Source organism: Ornithodoros turicata, chromosome 5, assembly GCF_037126465.1.
Source record: "Ornithodoros turicata isolate Travis chromosome 5, ASM3712646v1, whole genome shotgun sequence".
Taxonomy (NCBI): Eukaryota; Metazoa; Arthropoda; class Arachnida; order Ixodida; family Argasidae; genus Ornithodoros; species Ornithodoros turicata.
This window is the reverse complement of record NC_088205.1, coordinates 71289172-71316115: the sequence shown is the minus strand read 5'-3', so window position 1 is coordinate 71316115 and position 26944 is coordinate 71289172. Positions and strand designations below refer to the sequence as shown.

Genomic DNA, 26944 nt, shown 5'->3' with positions numbered 1-26944 from the left:
TGTATTCTAACGTAATAACGTGTACAAATAAAACGGGAAAGCTGTGCAGAGATGTCACCATTGTGCCACGATTCTTTCCGTGTCTAACAAACATTCCTTAAGTGGAACCTTCACCAAGCATAACACCCCTCCCCCCCCCGTTGGGAGCTCGGTACCCCCCCAGCAGTGAATTTCTGCGGAAATCACTGCCCACTGGTCTCCACTTCTGTTATCCCCATACTGCGCCATCTAGTGAAGACGAAGATAATCCTCTCCGGCGCCTCAAGGTCATACGCATGCGCATAGGCCATTGCGAAAAAGGGTCCCTAGTCTCCTGACCATGGTGATTTCCATGTACCGTGCGGTTCACGGGGTTGTCTCGTGACGTATAGAATTGATTTTTTCAACCTCACTAAACACCATCTGGAGGAAGAGTTAAAGTAGTAAAATGACACCTCAGTTTGCCTGGAATCTTGTAAGCAGTCTATCAAGAGCGTTGATGCAAAATATTTTCGCTGAATTTTTTCTTATCGCTGCGCGATTCAATTTACAAAAATGCTCTGAGAAATAAGCCTTTTTTTTAGCGACTCGACGCGTTCTGCTGCTGTAACGTAATGAGCACAGTGTGTCGTAGAAGCAGCGTAGCAGACCTCTCGGGAGCATTAGGGGTCGGCTACGATCATTATTTCTCTAGAAGAACGTTTCTGCATTTCTCGTGCTTCCCCCAATCATAATCAATGCTATTGTTCTCGTTCCAACCGTCGCAGCCGCAGTGGCTAATTCTGAAGACCCGTAAGGTCGAAGGCAACCAGAGAAGGTTTCAGAGAGCTTGAAGACAGGGCAGACACAAGACTATTCTAATGACATAATTTGTGCCCTATTGTGCAGATAATCTAGGCAGAGACACGTGAAGCTAGGCTTGTATACGTACTTCGTAGAATGCAAAGGACCAGTGTGAGTACGGCCTCCTGGCGAACTGCAGCCGGACCTTGCCGGAGACGTGCGTAACCTTGACGAAGAGCGACGCCACGCTTCCCATCTTCAGCACTGCGTCTACGGCCAACGTGAAGCCTCCCGCGTACTCCCCGCTCACGAACACGTCCAGTTGCTAATCATAGAACAAACCTTTGCCGTAAATCACCTGCGCCTGGAACCGTCCTGCATTGCACGTACCTCAATTGTCTTCCACATTTCGTGCAAGATGACCTTTTCCACGGCAATCTTAGTGAGTGTCGGGGCTTCGTTGCCAAAATCCAGCTTACAAAGCTAGGAGAAAATGTAGGTGTACACATCGACCTCAAGACCAACCACGGATTCATGGACAATTGTGGTTCCGGTGAGGAGGTCTTCACTGTGCGTATGGGAGGAATTGCTTAAAGAAGAGTCCTGAGGGTTTGGGAGTGGTGCAAAGGGAATATCGTGGCGCGTAGCCGTTATTTTTTATCTGAAGATACGTATCATGCATCCCAGACGATGCTTTTGTTAAGAAGTCACAGTTGAGCTCACAAGTTGGATTGCAACGTGGCAAGTGAACATATCCTTCAATGCGCTTGCACAGAGTTCCCGAAAATACAACATTCTGGGATAACAGTTTGTTCGCCACAGCTCTTGGTTGCCTAAAGTATGGTTCGCACTAGTGCGTTCTGCTGCGCGCGTGCGTATGCGTGCGTTGCAAGCAATCCGTTCCACTGTTCACTACCTGCGTCTGAATGCGTGCGTCACCAAACCGTAAGCCAATGAGCGCCGAGCGGGATTTCCGCTCCGGTGACCGCCATGTTGAAAACAGTCTCGCATAGAAGAACCTACTGCGCAGGCTCGGAATGGGGCCTCGCGGTTCGTTCTCCGCTTGCGGGTGCTGCGTGCGTCGGAAAAAGTTGAGCTCGGGCAAACTCCTTGCGTTCTGCTGCGGGAGGTTGCGCAAGTATCTGTTGCCACGGTAACCAGCGCCCGCACGCATCCGCACGCAGCAGAACGCACTAGTGTGAACAATGCTTTAGAATGATGCGAAAGTGAGGCAGGTTATGCTGGTCATGGTAGCGTTCATTCTTCTCTTCTTTTTTTTTTTCTTGGTGTTTACTGACGTTACTCTCGGACGCTATTGTACTTCCGGTCAAAAGGTTGCTCCGCAGTTCCCAGGACATTACGGTAACCACAGAGCCTCGTGAAACCGTGGGGTGGGAATTGGAAGAAACGAAACCCTTTCTTACCTCAATCCTTTCAAACACTTTTCCTGCTTTCTTACTCAGGGCATCGGCGAACCCTTTGCTCAATCTATTTGTGACTATTCTGCAACAGGAAAAATGAACGCAGAAGTGATTTACTCGTTCCTAGGAGAGAACCTGCAGGTTTCACCTTCGTATCGCACCAGTGTCGTTCCATTCACGAAACATGGCCTGCATGAGGAGATTACCGACAATGACTGTCTCACGCTCCCTTTTCCAGTTGCCCGACACCACAGAATCCAGAAGTTTCTAAGCGAATAAAGGAGCACATTAAAAGAGAAGTCACGCTCCCTATATATCACGTCCCGCAATTGCAGCTGCCCTCCTGGTTCTTACCAGAAGCCCATTCCCTTAAAAGAGTACAGAGGGCCATCCAAAAAAATTTCAGATTAAGACACCTGATGAAAGTGTGTGCGTCATTATACCGACTAGCGCGAAAGGTTTTGATGAGTGCAGTTTGTTTCCCAGAAAAAAAAACTCACATAAACATGGCTCCGGCAGCTATAACGAGGATGAGGATGTATGATGCCACGTCACCGATGACGTTATAAGGAGAACTCGTTCTGTTTGCTGGTCAGTGGGGGTCAGCGCCTTGTCCCTTTGCCGCCTAAACCAGTTTTGCCAGTTCTCCCGGGGAATTGGGGATAGAAGGAGCGACCGAATCATTGCGGAGCCAGGAGAAAGGCTTTTTCAGAACCCCGAACAGCCGAGTAGCAGACGACAGAGGAGTAGCAGACAACATTTCTCTAGGCCAATCAGCGAGCGTTCTCCTTATAGCGTCAGCGCGAGGTTTGAGGCAGATCACAGGCTGGTACTGCTCTTCACCACCGTTGTGCACGGTCGCTTTTTGCGGCGTGTTTTAAATTCAATTTCTGCGATAATTATGACTCTATGGTGTAAATTACTTCGCATGGCGCATCTTACTGGCCTACTTAACAGTTTTATAGGAAGAAAACTGGGTGTTAAAAATGACTTCTGTGCTACTTTAACTCGTTACCATGAACAACAAGCATCCTGCAGCGCACCATACCCAATACTTTTCCCAAATCGAGAATGCATGCTTGATATCGACATCAAGTTCGCCGAGTAAGGGTTCGACTCCACGTGGGCGTAGCGGAAGCACTGACAGTTCCCAATGTTCAGACGACCGTGACGAGTTCCATGACACAACCGCACAGAACATGCATCGCGAAGGTAAGGTCCCGAGAGGTATCCACGAAGCGTCCCTCCAAGCGAATTCGCGAACTAAGACAGCTAAAGAAAACCGCGTATACAGTACGTTGGTTTGATATTTTTTGCACGTTTCAGTCGGTACGTTCATCGCATATCCAAATATTTATGTCTGACGAAATGCTAAGGGAGGAGCTTCAAGACGAGTCGCCGATATTTCCAACAGATCTTTCCAGAAGGACAGCCTCCGTTCGAAATATCGGCTGCTCTTGCCCCTTAACATTTCTTGGCCGGTTCACTGGATTTTCGACGTTCCTACGTTGTATGGCCGACACCAAAGTCCGTAAAGTAGGTCAGCATTTCGCGCAGCCCCTCAACTTTTCCCTTTCCCCTCGTGCGCGTAGAGCGGTCTCATTGGATCGTTCTCAAATAGAGTGTATTCACCTACGTCACGTCGTGACGTGGCATGCGCGTAAGCTCCTCCTACTGGTGGTCACTTTTCGTGGTGGCGAAAAATTGCTTGAAAAAAAATTGAAAAATTACAAACTGCGTGATTTTTCAATGCTGCAACCATAGTTTTCGTAAAAGAAAACGTGGGAACGACAATAACGAAGTGTCATCGGGAAATAAGAAGGTCATCGAATTTCAAAACACCTTCGCTTTAGCTTGAGCTTTAGAGCAGACGCTAGATCATCTCAGCAGGTGAATACACCCTTATACACAACAACTGCACGTGAAGCCCATGTTGCTTCATAGTGTGGTGGCACGTTTGAGAATTCCCCCTTATTGCTGGCTGCTGAGTAGACAGACGTTTTGTCCCGTGCTTTCTCCAACATTTCCTTTCTCTCGTGCGCAGGACTGTCTTAAGTTGTTTTTTATCCGGGAGTGAAACTTCACGCCTTGGCTGAACAGACAGACCTCACTTCTTCCTTTGAACTATTGAACGTCACCCTCTCCCTCCCCCGTACTGTCGTAGGATATTGTAAATGCTCAAATACACGACACCCTAAGCTCTGCTCAAAATATTTGAGTAGTTTCGGGTAGCCTAGGGATCTGGTATTCAGTAAGACAATCGTAATAGGACGCGTATTCTTTAGAGTATGTTGTACAGATCTATGTGATATACAGGGTGAATTTCGGTTTCAGGTTACACATTTCGATCGAGTCATAAAAACACAAGATAACGTCTCTGGCGCTTCAGACTTTGCAGACTGCTATCATTTGGTAGAAAAAAAGTTAGAAGCAAAGCAAATTCTCACCCCATGCGTTTCCTATGGCCTATACCCAGCATTTTTCCTATGGCCTATACCCAGCATTGGCGGGCCAGCAACCCGCCATTTTTTCCTCTGTCTGGTTCACGTTCACATCACCACGTATAGGTAGCGATACCTGGAGACGAAGCAAAATCAAAACCTATAACAACAAACAACCAGATGGACCAGATGCCGTGTTTCGAGGCAGCGCCACCTATACGTGGTGATGTGAACGTGAAGCAGACAGAGGAGAAAATGGCGGTTCGCAGGCAGTATAGGTGGCGTCCATATGACGTCACACCATAGCTTTACCCGTGCTTTTTCCCTCTTTCTGGTGAACCTGATCCGGCTTACGCAAATGTACCCCACCTACACGCAATTGGAAATGCATTGCATGGGGTGAGAATTTGCTTTGCTTCTAACTTATTTGCTACAAAGGTGATAGCATTTGACAAAAATATGGATAAAACTTCAGGAGCGTGGCTATCAGTCTGCAAAGTTTGAAGCGCCAGAGACATCGTTTTTTTTTTTTTTTTTTCTTTTTTACGACGCGATCAAAATGTGTAACCTTTGCTAAATTCACCCTGTAGAGTCTAGTAGCGACGCTAAGAAGCCCACTTCAGCTCACCGCGATTTCATACAGCGGGTCTACGCTGCCCTAGGGAGACCATTTCAAGGAGCATCGCATTTGGGGGGGGGCGTTTCTTTAGGGTGTGCTAATTCTGAGGAGCGCCTATCAAAAACCTATCTCGCGCTTAGTTTTAATTTCAGAGATCTAGAAAAAGCAACACCAAGCGCCAAAAAAAGGATGGCTTTTTACCTGTGGCAGGCGTAGTGGCGCAAACTTTCTCTGAGGCCGGGGTCGCTGCTGTGCAGGCATCGTGAAGCGTTGGTAAAAGGCATAGGCGAGGAGGAATAAGGGAGTCGCAACGCCCAGAAAGAAGCAGCTGAACACCGCCAAATTAAGTAGCAACGACACTGCAGATGTAGACGTAGGTAAGCTTCTACGAAATGTAATTTAGAGTTCATCAGCCAAAATTTCGGTAGAGTACGCTGTGGACGCGCTATGGTCCTCGACTTGAATTGCTGACTCATATCAAGGGCGGTGCTTTATTATATCGTGAAGCTTTAAGTATGAAAAATGCGGGGTCCAGGTGCGTGTATGTGCCTTCAGTGCTGATAACTGTTCCAGTCGAGAAGTTTTTGGAAGATTCAAACAGGAAGGACGCAAGATAAGTCCTGTGCTTTTGATAAAGATAAAGCCACTAGGCATGCTGAGGGTGTGATTGGGAACCTTGCGGAAGAGGGCGTTGTTGGTTCAGGCTATAAAGCAGGTTTGACAATAATAAATCCTTGTTCGTCAGTCTGTTGTGACGTCTTTTGACTTGTTCCCCGGCACGGGGGATTTATCGCTTTTAAATTATGCTACACCGAACAGCCCAATTTTTAACAATTTTCCACTCATATCCGTTGCTGCATATCGGACAAAAGCTATGTGCAAATCAGCGAAGTGCGACGATGACTGCAGCACAATACTTAACTTTCCACACTTTGTGCAAGAATTTGCGCTGGCTTGCGTAGCCGTCTGAATGAGCGTCAACCACCACCAACCATGAGCCTCCTTTCACGAGAAGCTACGAAGAAACTAACCGCACTGCGAAATTTGTTCCTCAAAAAACAGCCTGCTATCTCTGGTGTACCAACTATCACACTATGCCTGCGTTCTATTAGCCCGCCTCTGTCTATCGCATGGGACACGCCAAATTTACTACAGTCAAGCATTTGGAAGGAAATGTGCTTACTGTGCCAGCGACGAAGGCTTACTTAACCTGCGTTTAACAAGTTGTGTAGAGAAGACCAAGGCCAGCATGTACCAGCAGCGATAGAACAATAGTATGCGTTTGATCGACTGTGACCTGTGCTGGCACGCGCGTTTTCTTCCTTACTACAGTCCTGCTGTTCGTCCCTGGCAAGCTGTGCTGTTCGAATGTTTTCTATGAGTCTGACACTGACAACTGCAGGAAAAGTGTCGGCACAGTTCCTTATGAAGTCGGCCCGAGGTCACCAACATGCCGCCATATGAATAGCAGCAGGCAGACGGCTGGGCAACAAAACACTGCCACTAAACTTGCGGAAACGTATCAACAGGCCTACGTACCTATTTCTGCGAAACTCCACCAACACCCATGCACTCCACCTGTGAAACTCCACCGACAGCGTTGTTTGTAGTTCATATTGCTTTGGGACGTGTTCCTGAGTAGACGCGCCCCATAGGACGGGGCCCTATCAGACGGTACTAGGGTAACGACAATGGCAGCTGGCGTCCGTACCCCAAGGAGGCCTTGTTTCTACAGCACAGATCTCGCAAATGTGGTCACCAAAATGCACGTGGCATGGATCCTCGAAATCACTTAACTTGTTTGAACGTATAGAGCTAGAACATGTCCCAGAAGCGGGTGACTCATCGTCAGTGACTTTCCTGCACTCACCCTAAGTCACTCCGGAGAGGTGCTCCGAGCATCACAAAATCTTGGCCCAACATTGGACCAGTATTGCCAATATTTGTCCAATGTCGGGTTATATAAGATGTTGTGCTGCTCGGGACACGTCGGAGTAGCACTGTACCGCTGCTTCGGTCAGCGGTATCCAATAGCCAAAGTGCTCAGAAATCAGTTCAGGACCTAAAACAGGAACCATATTGGTCATCTCTCTGAGAAGTATAGAGAAAGCTTCCCAAGCAAGCAACGGCCGATGGCCGGCGGTTGGCAAAAACTCGGATGCCCCAGCTGGCCAACGAGACTTCGGCCAGACAATGTCGGAGCAATGTTGCATTTTGCTAGGCAGAACGAGACAGAACAGAATGTTGGCAAATGTGTTTGGGACAAGCTTGGTGACCAACGAGAAATTGCGTACACTTGTTTCTCCACCCGCTTCGTCCAGAAACCGACACGCACCTGGCGCCAGTATTAGGCCTGTTTCACACGAACGTTTTTCTCGTCCGTATTTTTGACGGAGCCAAAACGGACCCATTGGAACCTCCGAGGCTCGAATGGTCTTGGGTTCTAGTTTTGAAGCAAACGGACGACAAACACGGTCGTGTGAAACAGGCCATAGATAGTCGGCTTCACATCGTAATGTTGTCGTTGAAGACATTGTGGCGATATCGCGAGCGTTACCTGTGGTTATGAGATGTAAAGGCCACGTGTAGCTTGAACTCGGAACGGATGGTAGCAGTTACCCAAGGGAAAAAACAACGTCGGTAAAGTACCGGGCCGACGTGTGCTTCCGACCTAAAAGTTGTTGGGCCGTCCTTGCAAAAAAAAGGGGGCCAAGCTTGGGGATTGACATTGGCCTTACTCGGCCCGACTTAATGCTGCCAACCTTGGGCCAATGTAGCAGATCGACCTATAAGACATGGTGCCAACACAGGGCCAGTGTAGAGTCAAGTCTGGGCAATAGCTGGCCTTTGTGGGCTAGGTGGCGGCCCACCGATTAACAGCAATACAATGGTCACTATGCCCAAGCAACAAACAAAAGTTGGGCCAATCTTGGCAATAACTAGGTCGGCCTAGCCGGCCTTGGTTGGTGCATTATCGGCCAACAAGCTTGTTTCTTGATACAGATATGTACCCTGCCCAATGACTTGCCAAACGTTGGCCAGCCTGCATTCTGCCAAGCTAGGCCACAGCAGCGCTGTTCGCGTGTGAGTCAAAATGAAGAGTGAGGTGTCTAAGTTTAATTCTACGCGTACACAGACAACACTGAAATGAAGAACTGCTTCTCGTATTAGCTCACCATGAAGATAACGTCTCTGTTTCTTACTGCTTTTGGTTTGAGACAATCATTTGGCCAATCGAAAGTCGAACTTATGCAGTGCTACACCATTCCGTGTTTCCCTCGCAGATATTGGCCCGTCTTTATTTTGCCAATTTGTCAATAGCACGCCCGCAACACGTCGCGCAACGTTCTCAGCCAAACGTCGTTCTCCAACCACCACTCTCTCAGCGACAGCAGACCAACGTTGGTGTAACGTGCGGTGGCCAACTACGTCGCTTGCCGACCAAAAACCGACAACTGGCCGATGGTTGGCAGCCGGCAATTTCCACTTAGATAATTACGTCCGTATCTGATGTTTGCTTAAAATGTAAGCTGATAAACAAGTTTGTTGTTGTTGGATAGCTTAATTATGTAATGCTCGTGCATTCTGGAGCTGCGGCTGCGGTTGGACAGGTCATGCTGGTTACGGCGTGGATGGGGTCGTGGCAATTCCCACAACATACATCGATGCTTTTGTCGCTACGTTAGTAGTCGTAGGCTGTGGCTGTAGCTCCGCAGTGGTGTCCCATGATTATGTAACCTATGTAATAAATACAGGGTGTCCCAGCTAAATGCGAACAGGTTTTTAAAATATATATATCACTTTTTTCGAGATGAAGTCAGTAGGGGTCACTCCAGGCCAACTCACCCATAGGTCGTGCTCGACTCCCCTCAGTTTTGCTTCCAAAAATATTTTCCCGAGTTTTATTGGACAATGTTGAACCGTTGTCGATTTAGGCGGTGTCAAAGTTTTTCAGAATCGCGAAAACCATGCTACGGAAAAAGTTACCTACTGAGCAGGGTGTTGCGTCTAGGTGGACTTTAGTGACATAGAATGAAAGAGCGTGACCCTAACATTCTGCCAATATCAAGTTCTTCCCTCGTGTTTCATTTTCGGCCAGCGAAACAGGGCTTCTTTTTGGCGCTATTTCTTACAACTTTGCGCGTTGCTAAGGGCACTTTTCGCACAAGCTGGAAGGGACAAATAAATTCAGCGTGTTCTGTACCTTCCATACTTCAAAATCACATGTTTCGAAGGCCGACCACACAATACTTTTTGCCCAATTTAATCCCAAATGCCGTAGTTTTGGTAGAGTTTGCCGTTTTCATCGCAATTTTTTGAAAATGAAGCGGGATCGGCCGAGAACAATCCAAATAGATGGAGATGACAGATCGATGTCTATACTAAAGCATATAAAAAAATTGAGAAGGTACTTTTTGATAAGGGCGAGAAAATATTTTTTTATGTCCCACATGGTTACGCGAGGGCTGCACGAGGCTGCTCCCTGTGAGGCGCGCGAACAGATCGCGTGCCTAGGTTTCACAAGCCGCGTCCTGCGGCCGGATATGAGCATATGTCCTCTTTTTTGCCAGCCCTTTTGTTGATAAACTGTGTAGTTTTTATTGTTATCAGTGCATTGGTAACTATTGTTAGTAGGTGTTTCTCAGAGTCTTTCATTCGCGGCGTTTTAAAGTGGTAGTCATGAGAAACGACAGCGATGATTTCACACTCACAAGCAACATTATGAGCAAACCATACTAACCCTTCAAATGCGCGTTACTAATGATTAATAGCAACGCAGGTCACGTTGTGAGCGGATGGCTTTTGCTGCATTGTAGCGTCCAAAAACGCGCTCGTACATCCACGTAACCTTTAACACGTGGCCTTGAAATCGGCTTAGGAGAGCTCATCCGCGGCTCAGCTGGTTAGTTTATGATCGTCTTTCTCACATGTGATGCATGCCGGGTAACAAAAAAGGTTGTTGGTTGTTATTGCTCCAAGTTTCTTGCTGAAGTCGTTGTATTGAACAATGGCCGAAGTAGGAACGTCAGCAAATGCGTGCGTGCAAAATGAAGGACTACGGTATGAAAGTGCGTGGCACGCACGGAAACTCCAGTTGGAGCAGCGTTCAAGACCGATCTTTTCGCCGTACAGAGGAAACTGTAGTGGTCACTTCTAACGAGATACCCTACCAATGGTCGCCTTTGCTTTTTCAAAAGAAAATATGAAATAATAATCAAACCGTTGTGCATCCATTTATGTGGGTATCTTTTTGCTCTTACTTCAAACTGTTACAATCGCGAAAATAAAATATGTAGATTGTCTGAATTGCAAATAAACTGTTTTTATCATTCCAGCCTGCTTGGGTGATCATCAGCAGCTAGCTGTTCAGTGTGGATAGATTAGCAAGCACTACATGAACGTCTCGGGCTAGTACGCGGTATGGCGGGCTAGTAGTAGCATAGATGTGACTTAGCTGAATATAATGTCTGTTCAGAGGGCTTAATCGCTTCATCGTCGTTACGAGCTAGAGAGTGGCGAGAAATTAAAAAAGATGGGCACGTGACACATTGCGCGTGACGTATACCACGCCCTTCACGTATCGCGCGAAAGGTGCCGTGCACGTGCTTCGTCACGTGCCCTTCTCGACGAGTACCCCGCCCCTCGTTAGCTCGTAACACGTGCAAGCGATTAGGCCCCCTGGCAGTGGCATCGGAACTAATTTTTCACTGGGGGAGCGAAAAAAAAGCGCTACCTTAAACATCATCATCACTTATTTTCCTTGAGGGCTCATGGTGGCGTTATACATGGTTGCTGCACGAACTGTAAACGTGCACCTAGCAAATGACATGTGCATATTTGTACAGTAGATCTAAAGTAACATTGCAGAAGTACTGTAATTAAATAGCGCTTGGTGGTGAATTGGTTGGTAAGAGTTCAGTGCGTCCGGCTTTTTTTACTTCTGCGCAGTGCCTATAGACCTCTATGGCAAGTAATGTGTAGGGAACTTCGGGTACTTGTCCCCGGGAATCGCCGTCGCGGCATGTACATGTGCCGGAACTGGAAACGAATATCGTCTGATCCGCAAGCCTTCTGCGAATAAACCAGACTTTCCTGGGCGGGTCTGGAGCTCAGCAAGAATGTGTCCCTTTGACACCCAACCTTTTGACTGGGTGTCACGCTGTCGTTATAACTCCTGGGCGACTCAATAAGAAAAGCCGGATAAATGAAAACAGTGGGTAAATTTTGGACATCGGTACGATGGAAAGCGAGGGGCCACCAATCAGGTTAACAATTAGAATTTTTCTACTATGACGGGTGAAGATATACACAATATATATAAGACAACAAACAAGTTGCGATACATATCTCTTTCCAGGAGTGTTGCCTTCTCCGATGTCTATGGCATTTAATAATCATGTAACGCTGCTGCAGTCGAGGACTTGGTGGCGCTCCCACGACGTTGCCACTGCCGACACATGAACACAACACTCGGTGCGACGTTTCGTCTCAGTTCATCGCACTTGTCGTACTACAGGTCTTACACGCCAGCTCGAAGTGGGCACCCCGTCCACAACCGACTGAAATCTGTGGCTGCGCCGCCATTATAACAACCCTCTGTCTTCAACCGGGCGGTTTCTTCGTATCATTATTTCCCTCAGACGTCTGGTGTCTTGCGTGCCTTTTGCGATTCCCGTTTGCGCCTCTGCCCCCCCCCCCCACCCCACCCGTGGATTGAGTCTGAGAATGCTCGCACCCCCCCGTTACACACTTTCTGACTGATTTATTGCACTTCGTACCACAAACCTTGCCATGGTCAACTCCAGAACCCTGTGAACCTGACTCCATTGGTATGTAGCTCTTCTCAAACGGTCTCCGCACACAGTGGCAGTGGTAGGATCTCTGTTTATTGTTCTCTAAATTTATGGCCACCGAAAGAACACATGCACGCACGGGCCATTCCGTTAGACCGTAGAAGATTACGACGCTGAGGTGACACTGGGGGAGCCGTGCTCCCCCATTCGTAAATGAGGGGGAGCCGTCGCTCCCCCTGCTCCGGCGCCCCGGCCCCTGATCCTCCATAACGGATGGGTTCACCACACGGAAAAACGTTATCCGAACCAAGCCTCGCGACCCACCCGTGCGCCGTTCAGCGTAACTATCTGTAGCGTGGGTGGGATATCAAAAATATTTTCTCGCCCTTGTTAAAAAGTACCTTCTCAATTTTTTATATGCTTTAGTATAGATATTGATCTGTCATCTCCATCTATTTGGATTGTTCTCGGTCGACCGCTTCATTTTCAAAAATGGCGTTGAAAATGGCCAACTTTACCAAAAGTATGGCATTTGGGTTTAAATGGGGCAAAAAGTATTGTGTGGTCGGCCTTCAAAACATGTGATTTTGAAGTATGGAAGGTACAGAACACGCTGAATTTATTTGTCCCTTCCAACTTGTGCGAAGAGTGCCCTTAGCAAGGCGCAAAGTTGTAAGAAATAGCGCCAAAAAGCAGCCCGGTTTTGCTGGCCGAAAATGAAACACGAGGGAAGAACTTGATATTGGCAGAATGTTAGGGCCACGCTCTTTCATTCTATGTCACTGAAGTCCACCTAGACTCAAAACCCTGCTCAGTCAGTAACTTTTTTCGTAGCATGGTTTTCGCGATTCTGACGAACTTTGACCCCGCCTAAATCGATAACGGTTCAACATTGTCCAGTAAAACTCGGGAAAATATCTTTATTTGCAATAAGGAGTCCATGATAATTTTTGGAAGCAAAACTGAGGGGGGTCGAGCATGGCCTTGGGTGTTTTGGCCTGGAATGACCCAGTTGCTATAGCTTATGCTGAAGGACACTCCTTAAGAGGGCACCAGCAAACTCCTAAGGCAATGTCCTAATTAACTTTTTAATTATAAAAGCTACGAAGCTGTCCCAATGAGAATATCTGGTCTCTTCGTTCACCTGATACCGTAGCCGTTTTCAGAACAAAAATCCGTCCGATAGATCGTCCGCAAAAAATTCGTGAAGAAACACAATTTTTTATTTTGTTCATTGCTCCACTCCCAATGTGAGAGGGTGAAGGAGCACAGTGCCGCCTCATGCGTCGAAGATGCGCAATGAACAAAATAAAGAAAAGAAGAATGGTGTTCCTTCACGATTTTTTTTGCGGACGATCTATCGAACAGATTTTTGTTCTGAAAACGGCTACGGTATCAGGCGACCAAAGGGACCAAATGTTCTCATTGGGACAACTTCGTAGGTTTTATAATTAAAAAGTTAAGGTTATAATTATTGAAAGTCAAGTAGGACATTGCCTTAGGAGTTTGTTGGTGCAGTGCCCTTCAGCATATGCTATATTGCAATTGACTTCATATAGAAAAAAGTGGCATATATATATTTTCAAAAAAAATCTGTTCGCATTTAGCTGGCACACCCAGTATGTGGCAAGTGGAACTCTGTCTACTGTACATGGCAGTATACGAAAGGACAAAAGTACGCTTTAGGCAAGTAGTAGGACAATGCTTGGCAACTGGTTGGCTGGACATGCTTGACATAAGGCTGGCAATACATAGGTTGGCCGGTGGTTCACAAGCCGTTGTCCAGGGGGCAGATCTGTACTAAGAAACGAGCTCATTGGCCAAGCATTTGCGAAGCATGGCAAGTTTGACCAGCCAAGCTCTTGCCAAGCTTGGCCCAGTCTTGTTATGTCGCTTAGGTTGTAGCTCCACCAAACTGGTCATTTATCTTGAAACAATGATTAGCTAGGTAACATGTGGTTGCATAAACGCTGTGTAGTTAATATTCAATTTCTCACGGGACATCACCTTATCAAACACGTACGTTACCTACGTATCTTATCGCGTTCCTTATCTACCTGACCAATTCCTTGTTTTTTGCTGCAGCGTACTGTAACGTGCGCTCCTGTGCAAAAACGATTATCTTAGCATGTACATTGCACATAGCAGTTTAACATTTTTTATTTCCACTTCATCTGCCTCAACTAGAGCACTTGGAAATTTTACCTGGTTAACTTTGAACCTAGATCAAGCATTGCTAAAACTTGAAGTTAACGCTCAATTCTTTTTTTGCAAACTCTAGTTGGTGATGTGATGAATGTTTCAGTAATAATAACTGCCTTCTGTGAAGCACGGTTAAGCGTTAAATTCCAGTTAAGAGAGTGTTGATCTCGGCTCAAGTGTTAATCGGTGTTGGTGAAGCCAGGCCCTGGTACATAAACGGACACATGCAATGTTACACAACAGAAGTTTACATACAAGACTAGTTTATTATATATGCACCGTATGTTTCATCTCACTGGAGTAACCAAGCAACAAAAAGATAATGAAACCGTTTGCGCAGCATAGATATATCACACCTTTCCTCGTCTCGTGCTCAAATACTCCGTAATCCTTCCTTCAAGCCATTATGCCTTGGCTCCTATGTACGAGCAAGACTTCCCAGTCTTCTTGAGCACCTCAAGCAACTTGTCAGAAGAGAGTGTCGAATCTACAAGCACTCGCTGGCTTGGAAGGTCAATCTCAACTTTGTTGACACCTTGGCCTGAAAAGTACAAATGGCAATAATGGTACCATACTGGAAATGTGTGAAAAATAAAGTACAAAGTGCTAGCCAAAGTACTTGTAAAGTGCATTGCAAATTCACTGCACATTTCAACGTTTGGTGGTGCAAAACCTCCCAAACCTTGCACTGCTCCGCTAGTTTAGCTGACTTGCTCACTAGTTTTTTTCTGATGCTGTTCATCGAGCTACGACGACACTCATCCAATCTGGGACAAGTTTTAAGACTGGGTTTGTTAGTACGACATGACAATGTAGCAAAACCTGAGACGGCTGACAGACAAGAACATGACAAAAGCGCTTGTGGCGTGTTCTCCTCTGTCCGTCATTGCGCTTCCTGTTGCATTATCATGTTAGGGGGAAGTTAAGCTTAGTCCTTAGAGTATGTCAACCGTACTGTGTACCCTCCGCCTTCTTCACGAGCACCTCTGCCGTAGCATCCCATAATTTCGCCGTATAAGCCGCACCGCAGATAAGCCGCAGGACGCGTTTTCAGCAACTTTTTGAAAATTTTCTGGCAGATAAGCTGCGGGCAATACGAGCTGACGACTGATTTGTGCGACAAAGGAGACCACAGAGAAGGCCATAAACCCTGTGGTCCATACTCCGGGGTCGGCATAGTGTACCAGTATCGTTTTTGGTGGGTCAGTGGTCTTCCAGAAGACGTGAATCTCTGTCACCACTTTCGTTAAAGCTGCTTGGGGGAATGCACCCGGAAGATCAATCTACTCGAATCTGGACCCGTCCCTGTTACGCACTGTTCGTGCATCGGCAGGGCAGTGCTATTCCAGAGACACTGTCGGCCCTTTCATTAGAACTGGCGTATGAGGAAAATGTCAGGACAAAATAGTCATCAGATAAGCCGCACCGGTGGATAAGCCGCAGAGCGCCCACGAGGAAAAAAAATCGCGCATAAGCTGCGGCTAATACGCGTGAAGTTACGGTACACGTTTCTTATTCACCTTCCCCACCACATGTTTAAAAGGTATATAACTCTCACCAAATAGTATCTTTTTTCACTCTCTCTCTCTTTACTTTCCCCAACTCCCGTTGTCCGTATCTCACTTGGTATTATGTTCCTGTACGACTCACCCCTATCACTTCGTCGCCGCACGAAATTTCATCTCTTAACGCACATATGTTTAAATAATATTGCGGCAGTGCGCGTTTCCTGCTCATCTGGTGCATGCGTGCTTGTCAGACGCGCTACTACCACGACCTACTACAGGTTTTCCCGGCGATTTTAATCCAAGCGCCATCGAAATTAATCCATGTGCCATGCAAACTTTATGGGACATGGATTAATTTAGCTGGCACTTGGATTAAAATCGCCGGGAAAACCTGTAGATTATAACGACCATGTCGTAGGCACCCCTTCCCAGCGCCGCATTTTTGGAAGGTAGCGGTGGCGCTACTCATCGTCCCAGTTATTGCTTCCTCAACTTCTACAATACTTTGTACTTCAGCTTACCTTAGTATATCTGTACAAGTGGTGGATATTCCACAGATGTTTCATTCTGAGGTTGATTATCATCATCATTCTACGCGTTTTCATATGAGCTATTGCTGTCATCTGCTACGGCAGGTTGTGGTGGTGGTGGTGATGATGGCGAGAGGGCTTGCCGTTGTCGGCCTCACAGAGGCGGGCAACGTCACGACTGACGCCCAGGGGAATGTGCGTCCTGGGCCGACTTCTAAAGAGAACTGTGCCGACATGCGTCTGAAAGCATCTGAGGAAAACCCAGGAAAAAACCCAGGCACTGGGATTCGAACCCGGGTACCTCCCGGTCTCGACATGACATGGCAAGCACGCTTAACCACTAAGCCACGCGAGCTGGTAGCTACGGTTGTCGTACATACGCTTCTGCGCGTTCAGAATTCAAATTTTCATCGTCCAATCGTGGTGCACATCTCGTGTGGCGATGAGTAGCGCCCCTAGCGGATCGTGCGGACGGGCTCCTCATAGGCGTTGCTGATTAATGACATGGTCGTTATAATCTACAGGGTTAGTCTCGCAAGTGTTACCCATTTTGATCGCATCCTAAAAATAGAAGACGGGGTTTATCCAATGCCAAACTTTGCGGACTGGTAGCCATCTGTCTGAAGTTTTGTTGGAATTTTTTGTGAGCTTTATAGTCCTGTGGAAGAAAAATTAAAAATCGAGCAAAATTTCGCTCTATGCATTGTCTATGGCCTACCTCACTCAAAAGCTGCCAGTTTCTGTTGTGCGTGCTTCATTTTCATTTCACCACACACAGGTGGCATCAGCATATACGTAGAACAAGACTGTAAAAAGAGGAATGCTGCATAACCATGCTGCATAACCTCAGAATCGGCGTATCACATCGTTGTAGGCAGCGCTACCTGTGCGAAGTGATGTGAATGTGAAGCAGACACAAGAAAAACTGGCGATATTTGTGTGGGATAGGCCATTGAAAATGCATGGGGCGAGATTTTGCTTTATTTTTAATTTTCTTTCTACATGACCACAGCGCTTACAAAAAATTAGAAAGAAACTCCAGATAAATGGCTATCAGTCCGCAAACTTTGGGATGGGCCAAACCTAGTCTTCGATTTTTACAATGCGATCCAAATGTGTAACGTTTGCTAGAATAACCTGTATTAGGTTATGGCTATTACATAGTTGTTGCGTTCATCATCGTGCACCTACTACGCGTTCCGTAACTTCATCACCACCGCTGACCCTGCTGTGACCAAGGCACCAGGGTTTGGGTAGGGCAGCCCCCCGCACCTCGCTACCTACTGCCCCACGCTAGCGATACTTGCTTTACAAAGTGTGCTCCTGAGGTGGGGTACAAATAGAGAGAGAAACCGTGTTTGGCATGTGCAACGTACAGTACCTTCCAATTTACCGAGCACCCGTTTGACAGCTCCAGAACATCCTTCACATGTCATCTCGACTTTGAATTCATGCACCTGAGAGACAAGAATCGCACACTTGAACATACTACCATACTAAGATACATATATTTGCTCTGTTTTGACATCTGGTCGAGAGGCAGATTATGAAGAGTACGCGACACGGTTCCACAAGTGAAGAATAAAAGCCCGCTTTCACAATTTAAAATATTCGCGTCGTCAGCATCATTTCCGTACATGTAGGCATATAAGTAGCTAAAAGAGAGCAGGGACATTACTTTTTCATGCGTATGAAAATCAGGTACCCACCTGCGACGACATCGTAAATATTGTGTATTGTGGCAGACGTCCTAGCTGCCAGCAGCACAGCGACGTTCAGGTTCAGTAGTTCGCCCAGTTCGCCAGTGTTGCTGGACGCCCGGAGGAAGCCGTACGGATTTCGAAACTTGTGTGTTGTATTATTGTCAGTGTGGCTGTGCTCTGGCTGTAGTTTTTTGCCTTCACAACTGCAAAACGTTTATGCAACATAGCGATGCACTGCGAAGACTATTCAAATGAAGACAGTAACCAGTAACAGCACACCGGCAGTGACACAGTACGTTCCCCAGAAATCAGCCTGTATGTCTGTCTGTGTGCGTGTGCGTGCGCGTGGGGGGGGGGGGGGGGGGGACTGCATTCCCCCCCCCCCTGAGCACACTTAAAGGGGCGCAAAAAGGCACCTTTCGTAACCAGAGGCATTACACTACAGAAATGTTTAGAGGGAACAACTGAAACGTAGTCTTGTAGCTGTCAAGACTTTGTTCCAATATTTATTGTGAATGTTTAAATTTGAGCTCATTTTTAAACTTTGAAGCATAACCCGGGCTGAGTTGGACTCTGATTCTTGATCCTCTAGCACTACTTGGCCATGCTTGAGAGTAGGGTTGAAGTTCCTCGAACAAAAACTGTCAAAAGGTCAAACAGAATTCTTGCAGGCGCACACAGGAAAGAATGGGTTATTTGGATTGCCCAAACAACGCTTTCAAGCTTGAAGAAGCAGGACCGGCTGCAGGTATTCCAACACATATTCCGATCGACGCTCAGGATGACCTGTGTCGTATTCAGTCGTTTTATTTCCAAGAAAGGTTTCTATAATCTCATGGAGGTTTTCGACTACTATAAGACCTACACTAAGCACCCACGCTTACAGTGACTTTCTCCAAACAACTGCCATATGTCCACCGGCTGGCCCACACTCACAAATGTAGCCTCTCTTCTAGCTCTAATGTGCTGCAGAATGTGTTTTTGCTGCAGCATAGAAAGATCACTGTAAAAATTTGAAAAGTAGCACAATATTGTTAAATGGACCCAGGGGCAGATTCAGCTAGATTTTGCTGAGGTGGAGGTCCCAGCCTCGGACAGCATGCTACATCGCCCTCTAGGATCAATTGAAGCAGTATGTGAAGACAGAAATCAAGTGGGGGGGTCAGGACATCGGGACCCACTCTGGGTGCACACCTGAATGGATCTGCAGATTTTCCAGAATCCTCGTGAACTTTTCGTTCGGAGGCTAACCCCACTGACAAGAACCACAGTGGACGCAAATATTGATGGCAGCCTGGCAGGCTACACACCTTTGGCTGATACTGACAGTACCCATCTCTCCTCGTGTTTCCTTCTGGATATTAAAACATTTGTGCTACTACAGAATGCCTTGTGAGAAGCACTGTTCATTTATTTGGAGTCATCCATAACTTCGGTTCACCTCCCACTTAGAAAAGCGGGCAGGGGTCACGGCAGTCTTGAATGTAGGTCTCCAGCTTGCCAGTCGACACTTCCATTAAGGCAGTGTATGTTGTCAACTGCAAAAAGGACATTGCTTGTTGATGCACCCTCTTATGCTTGTGATAATGTGCTACAGTGGCATCTATCTAGCACCTAGTATACTTTACCTGGTTGAGCACCGGCTGGGAAGACAGTACGTTGAAAAGGCCATCAAATCCAAGATTCTGCAAGTGGCAATGGATGAAAATAATTTGTGTGTGCATGCATACAATGCATATTCAAAGCTTTTTTAAGTTCTGTTTCCTTGACCACTAAGAACTATTATAAAAAAAATAGCTTAATAGTTTCATTGCCAGGGCTACATGCCACTACTACAACATTAGCTTGCACACAGTAGCTGTTTGAATACTGTACTGTAATATGTTCCACAACCTACCCACCCTCTGGATCTAAGAGTACGGGTTTGCACCTGTTTCTCTTTCATCACGTACCATTACCATATTTCATACCATACCACATACCAACCAATTTTTGAAATAATTGTGGTCTTGTCTATGTTGATGCTTAATTTCTTGTAGACATTTAGCAAATCAAATGTAACGAACAACATGCACGTGCAAGTAACTTTTGCACTAAATTTTTGAAACTTTACGTGCGGACAGTACAGAGGTCCTTTCTGCACACGAAAGCTACTAGCATGCGCATATGTCTCGAGGCAATGTAACCTAAAACATTGGCTAGAGGTCGCCTCCAAAAGTAACATTTTGTTACTTTTACAACACTTTATGTACTTTATGTACAACATAAAGCAGGCGACTTTCACACAGGTGTCTGTCTAACAACGCACCTGTTGGGACATGTTTCTCATACAGTTCATGCCTGGGTTACGTCGGTCGTCATACGACGGCGGTGTTTTCCAATGGTCATAGTTTGTCTCTAGAACAAACCACCTGTCCGGGGTGTCCTGGAGCCCATAAACATCTGATGTTTGGCTGCTGCGGTCCTTGGTCAAAATCACGCCCTGTTTTTTTTTTTTTTTTCAAAGAGAATGGGTGTTAGGGTTTTCCGAAAGAGCATCAGGGGACCTACCTCCCCAGACTTGTTTCCTCCCAGGATAAAGTAAGCCGGAGAAAGCAGTTTGGTCGTAATGATGGTACGCTTTGCAGTTTCATAGTCTGTGATATTTTCCATAATTTGCCTCGTGAAGAATCCAACCCAGTGTTCACTGTGGTCACCGAGAAGCCACTCGATTATGCCTAAAATGATTGCCAGTAATCATTGTTACAAGGTGGACTCTGGTGTGCAGCAATCACAAGCTGAGCAGGTCTAAGTGTGCATCCATGTACAAGGCAAAATGTACAATATTCAAGGAAAAGAAAGTTCAATTCTTAGGGACAGCTCACACAGCTCAGTGATTCTATGCCCAAAGGGAGAGATACACAGCTTTACAGCAAGAGCAGAAACTCACCAATGTAGCCGCCATCCAGACGGAAGCGCTCATTCACAGTCAGGGAGAAAGCATTCTGAAAACAAATTGACCTTCACATAGTCTAATGCAGTAATTTTTCAGAAGGAACTGGCCATGTTTTCCATACACTGAATTTCATGAGTTTCCATACTACTCAGTGCAGATATTTATTTACCGTATTTTCACGCGTATTAGCCGCGGCTTATGCGCAAATTTTTTTTTTTTTTTTGCGGACGCTCTGCGGCTTATCCACGGGTGCGGCTTATCTGATGGCTATTTTTCCCTGGTATTTTCCCCATACCCCAGATTACACGAAAGGGCCGACAGTGCCTCATGTTTTTTCGGAACAGGACCGCCCTGCTCGTGCACAAACAATAACGAACAGGGGCGGGTCCACATTCGAGTGGTCTGACCTTCCGAATACATTCCCCCACGCAGCTTTAGCCAAAGGGGTGACAGTGATTAATGTCTCCTGGAACACCACTAATTCATCAATTCACAAAAAACATGCAACAAGGGCACAATCCGATCTTAGTAGAACACTAGAACTGACCTCCTTTGTTATACATCATGCCGACACCGGAATGTGGACCACAGGGTTTATGGCCTTCCCTACAGTCTCCTTTGTCGGCAGGAATGGTTCAATACACCTGACATCGGGATAAAACGTGGTCAGCTAAGCGTCAGTTCTTATTTGACCTGAGTAGCAGCATTTCTGGACACGGGCACGGCAGTTAGAGGTAAGGCATGGCTCCAACGCGGAGGCACAGCTACGACAGCGGCTTCAAACTAAAAGTCGTCGACGTCGCGTACCAGTACGGGAACAGGGCAGCTGGCAGGGAGTACACCGTCGACGAGCGTCGAGTCTCTATCGATTTTGTTTGTGCATCCCTGGTTTAGCGCACAAAGCAGTCGCGTCGTATTACCCGCGGCTTATCTGCGAGTGCGGCTTATCTGCAAAAACATTTTCAAAATGTATCCTAAAACGAGTCCTGCGGCTTATCTGCGGTGCGGCTAATACGCGTGAAAATACGGTATATTTATTTATTTATTTATTTGTTTATTTAAATGTGCCCAACAACGGAAAATCCTACTAGATATGTAACCTGATAAACAAGTACGGCCTTTAAGAACTTTTCTTTCAAACAATGTCGAGCTGCTCTTGGATTCTTTTAGTTTGGTCACACTCAATGTACCATTTACGTTATTTGTCATCTCCATATGTCATGTGCCGCTCCGGGTCGTCAGCAGTGATGGGTGCATGTACCTCACAAGGTACCATACCGCAAATGCACTTTTAGTAAAGCACAATGTTTTTTCGGTAAAGCAGATTGTAATTTTAGTCAGGATTGGTGACAGTGGTTCTTTTCAGAGCTAACAAAGGAAAGAGAAGCACCGACCAGGTACCCAGTAATTATGTTTTCATTGGCATTTTTACGAGCTCTTGTTACGAAGTACGGCACTGCCCACTCATTAGAGGCTTGCTGACGACATGCCGTCAATGACTTCACACTACTGAACTTTGTATTGTGAACGCTGTGCTTTCAGTTGGTGAGGCTCTCACCCGGACGGGAGGACATCACATTCTACGTGACCTTCTAACATTACCCATTCAAATGTTGTTAACCTGCATAATGCTGAAAAAGGTACAAAAAAGGCGAAACCGCTGTCCAGTGCTCATATGGCGACGGTTCAATTATAAACTTTATTCAGTGATGTTACCTAGTCGATAAGCAATTAATGTCTACTTTTCCGCGACTAGCATATGGCATACTATAAATGTTGAAAAGAAATTGGTTTAACCTGACAGAATTTAGTGCTTACCGGTTTAAGCGCTGTAAGAATTCCCACATAACCCGCAAACCCAGCTGCCTTAAAGACAGTTTGGCCGGACCTCTGAAAATCCAGGTTAACAATCGTTGGCCTCAGTGCTTCAGTCATGGCCCAGGTGTGGTTGCGGGAATCCCACCTAAGAGATATTAATAAACGCACCAACAAATAATGGTAACAAGCGCCTGTTTAGCTGCCTTTAAGGACAAGCAAAACGCAGGAGCGGTCTACTAGAGGAACAAAAACTTACCCAAGAAAGAGACCAAAGTCGAGGTTACGTGCATGATACAATTTCCCTGAAACATTCAATCATCGTCATTAGCCAGGTGTGTATAAACGTCAATGTATAGCGAGGCAGCACCGTTAGAGTCTTCCGCCACTATCGACGTGCACACGGTGAAGAATTCATAAAACACGTTGTACAGCACCACTTCACCTGGAAGGATGTGGTTTGTTACAATCACGGCACCAAGAACAGAGGTGCACTAATACGATTACCGAGTGGGAGGCCTGAGGAATTACTTAATGCCGCAATTTCTTCTCTGAATGGCGATGGCAGAGAGTTCAGCAGCCTAGGCTGCAACGAGACAACATGCAATGTTATTGCAGGTCCATAAATGTAAAGAAAAAAATGTTGAAGAACGAAAAGCGGTGCTGGTAGTATAGAGGAAGCAACACTACCATCTTTGAATCGATCAGATCCAGGAGACTGTCTCCAAGGATGCTGTCCAACAGATTTTTCAGCACGCTGTGGATTTTTACAACCTAGAGAACAGTTGCACGTTAGATAGTCCCAAAATACAACCATTTGAACCACACACAAATTAATAGCAATCACCTCAGACTTCTTTGCAGCGGTCAGTTCGCTCCATCTTTCGCTCGGTGGTAGATCAAGGTTGATGACGAACGTGTCAACACTTGTGCTTAAAATGTGCAGGTACATGTATGAAGCAACAGAACGAATATCAGTTTCATTTTTACCTGTTGTTAGGTGGATATAGTCCATGCTGGCACTGTTGGGGCTAAGAAACATCATGACAATACATTACAATACAAAACGAATACAATACCAAGAACTGGGAAGAGGAACATAGCGAAGAATATAAATTCATCCTTGGCTGCTGCCCACAATTAATGGGGGTGGGCAGCAATTAGTAATACCAAGGGACCGCGTGGTAATACTTTTGCGTATTATCTGCATTACATATTATAAATTTTTGAGTTGAGGAGGAGGAACCATGTCCTCCTTTTACAAGAAAAACTGTTCAACATAAAACATGCAAAATTCAGCAAAGTTACACGAACAATTATATATGCACTGTCTTAACACATACACACATCAGAATTCGAAATTAAAAACAAATACATACTTCTGCTATTCCTACTGTACATGAATTTATTTAATGAGGGGCAGAAGCACGACAGAACAAAAACATTCCTTCGTGTTCCTGTTGTTTTCTTCTTCGTAGTTAAGCAACCAGCAGAGAGAGACCGAGAACCAATGATTTTATATATCTACAAGTAGCTAGCACCCTAACTCACTGTTCCATGATGTCCAAGTGCAGATGACAGCTGCACCCCAACACAGCACAAGAGCAACACTAACACTGCCATCTCCAGGAAGAGCTGAAGAACAATGAAGCCGTTCCAGTGGCCTGCCTCTATAGAGTTTGTACCAGAGATTAGAAACGCACGCTTTCTCTGAATCATATCACATATAGGTACATGTACACTTGTGGCTGCAGCTCAGATTACAGCAGGGTATAGGCTTACATACACTGGTGTGACGGCCTATCATTGCGCTGGAGACAGAAGGATAAGATATAACTCAACAGATAAGTCCTTTCGAACAAAAACCTCACTTAGTAACGCACGACAAAATGTCATATTACTTTGCTGTATCTAGGCATATGTATACGCGTATGCAACAGCCTTCATCTGGTGGCTTTTTCTTTTTGCATTTGTAATGTGTGTAAAGATTGCCTAGGCAGACCAAGTCTGTGGAGGGGAAGAGGATAGAGAGACAAAAGGACAGTTATACTATCACCATGTACACAGCATGTTTTACATATCAAAATTCTAGAGAGAGATCAACTTGTGAGAGAATGATGGGGTGAACAGTATTTATCCTGGGTGAGCATTTGCTTATGCCACACTTCATCAATTTTCAGACACAAAGAATTCAGTTTTCTGAATTAAACTCTGAAATTGGTTATGTTGACAATGGATTTTTTTTTCTCCCAGAAATAGAAGCGTATAGGAAGAGGGGAGTCAAGTCATGTAGATCACAAACAAAATACAGAAACCAACACTGAAGATTTTTGTTTAGATGTAATTTATACAAGCTTTCGCGTGGGGGCCACGCTTCTTCAGTCTGAAGCAGCGTGGACCTCCACGCGATTAAACCTAAACAAAAGTCTTCAGTGTCGGTTTCTGTATTTTGTTTGTCTCTCCCAGAAAAAAAGCTCAAGCTGGATTTTTACCCCCATTTGCATTACACAAAATACATTTCCATACTACAAGAGAAAAGAGAAAAGAGAAAAAAAAAATTGCCAATCTCAGTCGCTTTAATGCAAGCAGCGCCAGAAGGAAGTGGTGACTCACACTTCGTTTCCTTCTCAATGTTGTTTCAGATAACAGTGGCATTGTGGCCTTCTGTCATTATCAGCAGGAGCGTCAAAGGAGAGAGGGAAAAAAAAATCCTCCTCACGTCACTTGAACGAGAAGTCAGTCACTTACGCTCGTCAGAGTACCCATTTTTGCACATTTTTTCCAGCTGCTAGCACTGCACTAAGCAGCACATTTAATTTATAAATATGCAACATCCAAGTGAAGTAGGCATCTGCACTGCGGTATCCGTACTGTGCCTATCACAAGAATTACAGTTAGCATACTGAGCAGCATCCACCTTGTATTTTCTGCGTCCCCCCCCCTCCAACAGATCCCTGCCCACGTGTACAGATCAAGTAGTAGCAGTAAATTGGGGGAGGGGGACATATCGGCTCAAATGCCATGCCAGCTTCACAAGCAAACCTGAACTACATCTTCCGTATGTCTGCAGCCAAGCTTTGGAGTGTTCAGCAATACCCCCGCTCAAACTGCCCAATTTTACTTGATGCGAAAGAAGACACTGACAGCAATATTTGAACAATGGTTGCAACTGCCTTTTAATGGAATTAACATGAAACATTGTTACAAATCATCTCCATTTAACTGCTTCCAAAAATAGTACAGGTAAATGCAATGTAACTGTGAATACCGCTGTCGCATAGGATCAACGAACGCTTTGCAAAAGCTGGAAAAGCTTTCGGCGACCCTGGCGACAGAGACACCGAAAACTGCTTTGTACCAACATATATAGTATATATATATATATATATCTGCAACAGTCTTTTTATTTTTATTTTTTCTAAGAACAGCCGTCCCTAGGCACAAAGCCAGCATCAAAAACCTGTTTTTAACCTGGATGGCAGAAGAGATGGCCGCTCAACCTGGAAAAACTTTTTTTGTCATTTCTTCGTTTAAATTCTGCTTTGTAAAACAGCACCAAAAATATATCAGTGCTCGTGTAAAATACATAAACATTAAATGTCTCAAAAGTGTAAACCACAGAAACATTGGACTGAAAAAGAAAAATAACCCTTTTTCTCTCGCCTTCCATTTCGGAGCCACATGACATGTTTAGGTTGGCCTACTCTAGACATATTCAACAGCTCTCTCTCTCCTTTCGAAGTTTTGCATCATAGCCTCTCAGTTAATCCTCAACAAAAACACATCACAGATCAGGCTTCAGGCATTCGTTGCAGGACTGCAATAGAGTGACCGAGGAGGGGCAAACGTTCTCCCTTTCTCTCTCTCTCAAAGCAAAAGCCCGCCAAGCAGCCACCATACAAATACAAACATGCACAGACTAACAAAACACAAAAAAACAATTGTGATCTACACGAGACAGTGTTATTATTGCTTGAACGTTATTGATGCATTCTCTAGATATAGCTCAAGGTGCTATCCTCACTTCCAGTGGCCAACCTGATAAGCATGTCATGGGTAAAATAACTTGCATAGATAAGAGTGACAACGTAAAGCTGAAAAATACCTTTTTTCTCTCTCTCTCTCTCCACTGCTCATGTGTGTGTGTGTATGTATATATATTTATGTACATATATATATATACTCATACTAAAGGTTCGACGTGGTTGTTCTCC

General features: G+C 45.7%; 3 protein-coding genes across 7 annotated transcripts in view; all 3 read right to left on the bottom strand.

Annotated features, from left to right (window-relative positions):
* LOC135394710 (PDZ domain-containing protein 8-like) overlaps window positions 1-6599 on the bottom strand; it is a 35329-nt gene extending 28730 nt beyond the window's left edge. For 4 of the 5 annotated variants that reach the window (XM_064625582.1, XM_064625583.1, XM_064625584.1 and 1 more), the window contains exons 1-6: window positions 6427-6599; window positions 5445-5602; window positions 2332-2450; window positions 2187-2265; window positions 1153-1245; window positions 911-1087 (exon numbers count right to left, since the gene is read on the bottom strand). In XM_064625582.1, the coding sequence (XP_064481652.1) occupies window positions 911-1087; window positions 1153-1245; window positions 2187-2265; window positions 2332-2450; window positions 5445-5602; window position 6427 (627 nt within the window). In that variant the 5' untranslated portion in view covers window positions 6428-6599. Of the gene's footprint in view, window positions 1-910; window positions 1088-1152; window positions 1246-2186; window positions 2266-2331; window positions 2451-4630; window positions 4692-5444; window positions 5603-6426 lie in introns of those variants that run through there. The other variant, XM_064625585.1, reaches the window with a different exon arrangement.
* Window positions 6600-14181: 7582 nt separating this feature from the next.
* Window positions 14182-18112, bottom strand: LOC135394709 (copper transport protein ATOX1-like). Its single transcript, XM_064625581.1, has 3 exons — window positions 17987-18112; window positions 17659-17734; window positions 14182-14780 (listed from the first exon to the last, which is right to left on the bottom strand). Exons 1-3 carry the CDS (start codon window positions 17996-17998, stop codon window positions 14644-14646), a joined length of 225 nt encoding a protein of 74 aa, XP_064481651.1. The 5' UTR covers window positions 17999-18112; the 3' UTR covers window positions 14182-14643.
* A 1254-nt stretch (window positions 18113-19366) lies between these two features.
* Window positions 19367-24464, bottom strand: LOC135394708 (acid ceramidase-like). The gene is made up of 13 exons (XM_064625580.1): window positions 24282-24464; window positions 23721-23761; window positions 23578-23662; window positions 23421-23504; window positions 23238-23316; window positions 23101-23175; window positions 22990-23035; window positions 22734-22878; window positions 20910-20964; window positions 20531-20697; window positions 20289-20462; window positions 19609-19665; window positions 19367-19518 (listed from the first exon to the last, which is right to left on the bottom strand). The coding sequence occupies exons 1-13, from the start codon at window positions 24447-24449 to the stop codon at window positions 19429-19431; spliced, it is 1266 nt and encodes a 421-aa protein (XP_064481650.1). The 5' UTR covers window positions 24450-24464; the 3' UTR covers window positions 19367-19428.
* Between the last annotated feature and the right edge of the window lie 2480 nt (window positions 24465-26944).